Below are 2388 nucleotides of genomic sequence, written 5' to 3' on the forward strand. Positions count from 1 at the left end.
TCCAACTCCTGGGCTCAAGCGAGTCTTCTGCCTCAGCCTCCCAAGTAGCTGGGACCACAGGCACCCGCCACAACGACTGGCTATTTTTTGGTTGCAGCCATCATTGTTGTTTTGGTGGGCCCGGGCTGGATTCGAACCTGCCACCTTATGTGTATGTGACTGGTGCCTTAGCCACTTGAGCCACAGGCACCAAGCCAATTTTCATTCTTTATTTTTTTAATTTTTAAAAATGTTTTGAGATGGGGTCCTACTATTTTGACCATGCTGTTATTGAGCTCCTGGGTGCAAGCCATCCTCCTGCCTCAGCCTCCTGTGTTGCTGGGATTATAGGCATATACCACTGGGCCCTAAATTTTATTATTATAAATTATTAGCAATGAATATCTTCACACATTTTATACTTTTATTTGATTTTTATTTTTAGGAGATCTGAGAATTAGAATTTTTAAGTCAAGGGGTAGTTTGATGGGGAAATAAAAGTAGGTAACAGGAGAAATAAGATTGTAAGACTAAGAAATATTTCAGTTTTATATTTTGACTAATTCAGCCAAAAATTATATAGACTTGCTCAGATTTTCTAGGTGTACAGTAGTTCATCTTCCTACTTTGTTAAATGTTGTTTTCATGTGACTTTAGTTGACATTTAAAAAACAGAAAAAAATGGTGTGTTAGCAGAAACAGGGCAAAGAGAATACTTCCTTTTTTTTTCCTTACAAATGCATGTATAGATACCACCCCATTAATTTTTCTATTACAGTATATAGGAAGAGCTAAAATGAAATCCTTTGAGAAACTTACTTGGAGGCCTGTGATTTTAGTTGTGTCATTTCCCAAAAAAGGTCAATTTCTTCTTGTTCTGATTTTCCTATTATAAATAGAAGAAATAAAACTTTAATTTCAAAATCCTATAAAATTATGAGATTTTCATCATATGTTTATACTTTTTATATCTTTAGTATTTTAAGAGCATCTTTATTAAAACAATATTCTCTAGCTTCTTTTAATAGCTTTTGAAACATTTTAAGCATTTATATTTATGCAAATGTTGTGCCCACCCCGGGGGTCGCCTACCCAAAGACCACTCACAATCACAAATCGATGCAAAAAGCAAGAGGAAGGTTTATTGCTGGCGCGTCAGGGTTCCTCAGCCACAAGGGGGAAGGAACCCTGAGAGGCTGTTACAAGCTGCTTTTAAAGCGAAAAACTACATGCAGGGGGGTGAGGGGGCGTTAGGTCTGAGGCGGTTGGTGATTGGGGAATTTATAACTTGCAGGGTTGCTGGGCAGTTTTGCTCTGGGGACTTTTTGCGACGGTTATTTTTAGCACGGGTATGAGGGAGTAGGGAGGGAGTAGGGTGTTGCCTCCAGGTGCAAGAGTCTGATATGCGGGTAGAATGTTTTCATTGTTTTAGGGCCTCCTTACTGCCCTGTGGCCTAACACTAACAGGCACTTATATTTATGCTAACAGTGCATTTTAAAAGTTAAAAAATTTCAGCCCACTTTTAAAAGTGTAATTAATCTAACTTAACATTGTAATGTACTGAGATTTTATATTTGTAATCATACTGATGAACAAAATTGAGTAAAAGTATCAGCATGGCAATGTCATCTAAAGGTTTGATATGTTTTGTTTCTGTACAGTTGGATCCCTATGACTATGAAATGATTGAAGTTGTCCTGAAGGTTATAGAAAGAGCCGACGAAAAGATAACCAATATTAATATTAATCAGGTATAACAAATTAAGAAAGATTTAACAATCATCTTTCTATTTTTATTTGGATAATTCATCTTACAGTTGTCCAGTGTCTTTCTGTATTATACTTTGAGCTCTCTCTCTTTCTCTCTCTCTTTTTTTTTTTTTTTTTTTTTAAACAGAGTCTCACTCTGCCATCCTGGGAAGAATGCCATGGCATCATAGCTCACAGCAACCTTAAACTCCTGGGTTCAAGCGATCCTCAGCCTCCCAAGTAGCTGGGACTACAGGTGTGCACTACCACACCTGCCTAATTTTTATATTTTTAGTAGAGATGGGGTGTTCCTCTTGCTAAGACTGGTCTCAGACTCCTTAACTTGAGCAATTCACCTGCCTCATCCTCCCATAGTGCTAGGATTATAGGCATGAGCCACCATGCCTCGCCTAAGCACTCTTTAAACTCTTTACTTTATTCTAGATCTATTTCTTTAAAAGGAATACAGAAGTAAAAACATGTTTATGCTACCTATGTTTATCATTTATTTATCTTCATCCCATTTTTACTATATTGAAATGATTTAAACCATTTCATTTACTACCCAAGAGTAGGAAGCTAATAGAGGACTAATTGTCAAGAAGTAAGGCAAAATATGTATATATATATACACATGCATTTTTTTTTTTTTTTTTTTT

General features: G+C 36.6%; 1 protein-coding gene across 1 annotated transcript in view; it reads left to right on the plus strand.

Moving 5' to 3' along the window:
• KNTC1 (kinetochore associated 1) overlaps window positions 1–2388 on the plus strand; it is a 105325-nt gene that overhangs the window by 77058 nt on the left and 25879 nt on the right. The window contains exon 42 of the mRNA XM_012809015.2: window positions 1642–1731. Within this exon, the coding sequence (XP_012664469.2) occupies window positions 1642–1731 (90 nt within the window). The remainder of the gene's footprint in view (window positions 1–1641; window positions 1732–2388) is intronic.

Source organism: Otolemur garnettii, unplaced genomic scaffold, assembly GCF_000181295.1.
Source record: "Otolemur garnettii isolate 467f Iridium unplaced genomic scaffold, OtoGar3 scaffold00099, whole genome shotgun sequence".
NCBI lineage: Eukaryota > Metazoa > Chordata > Mammalia > Primates > Galagidae > Otolemur > Otolemur garnettii.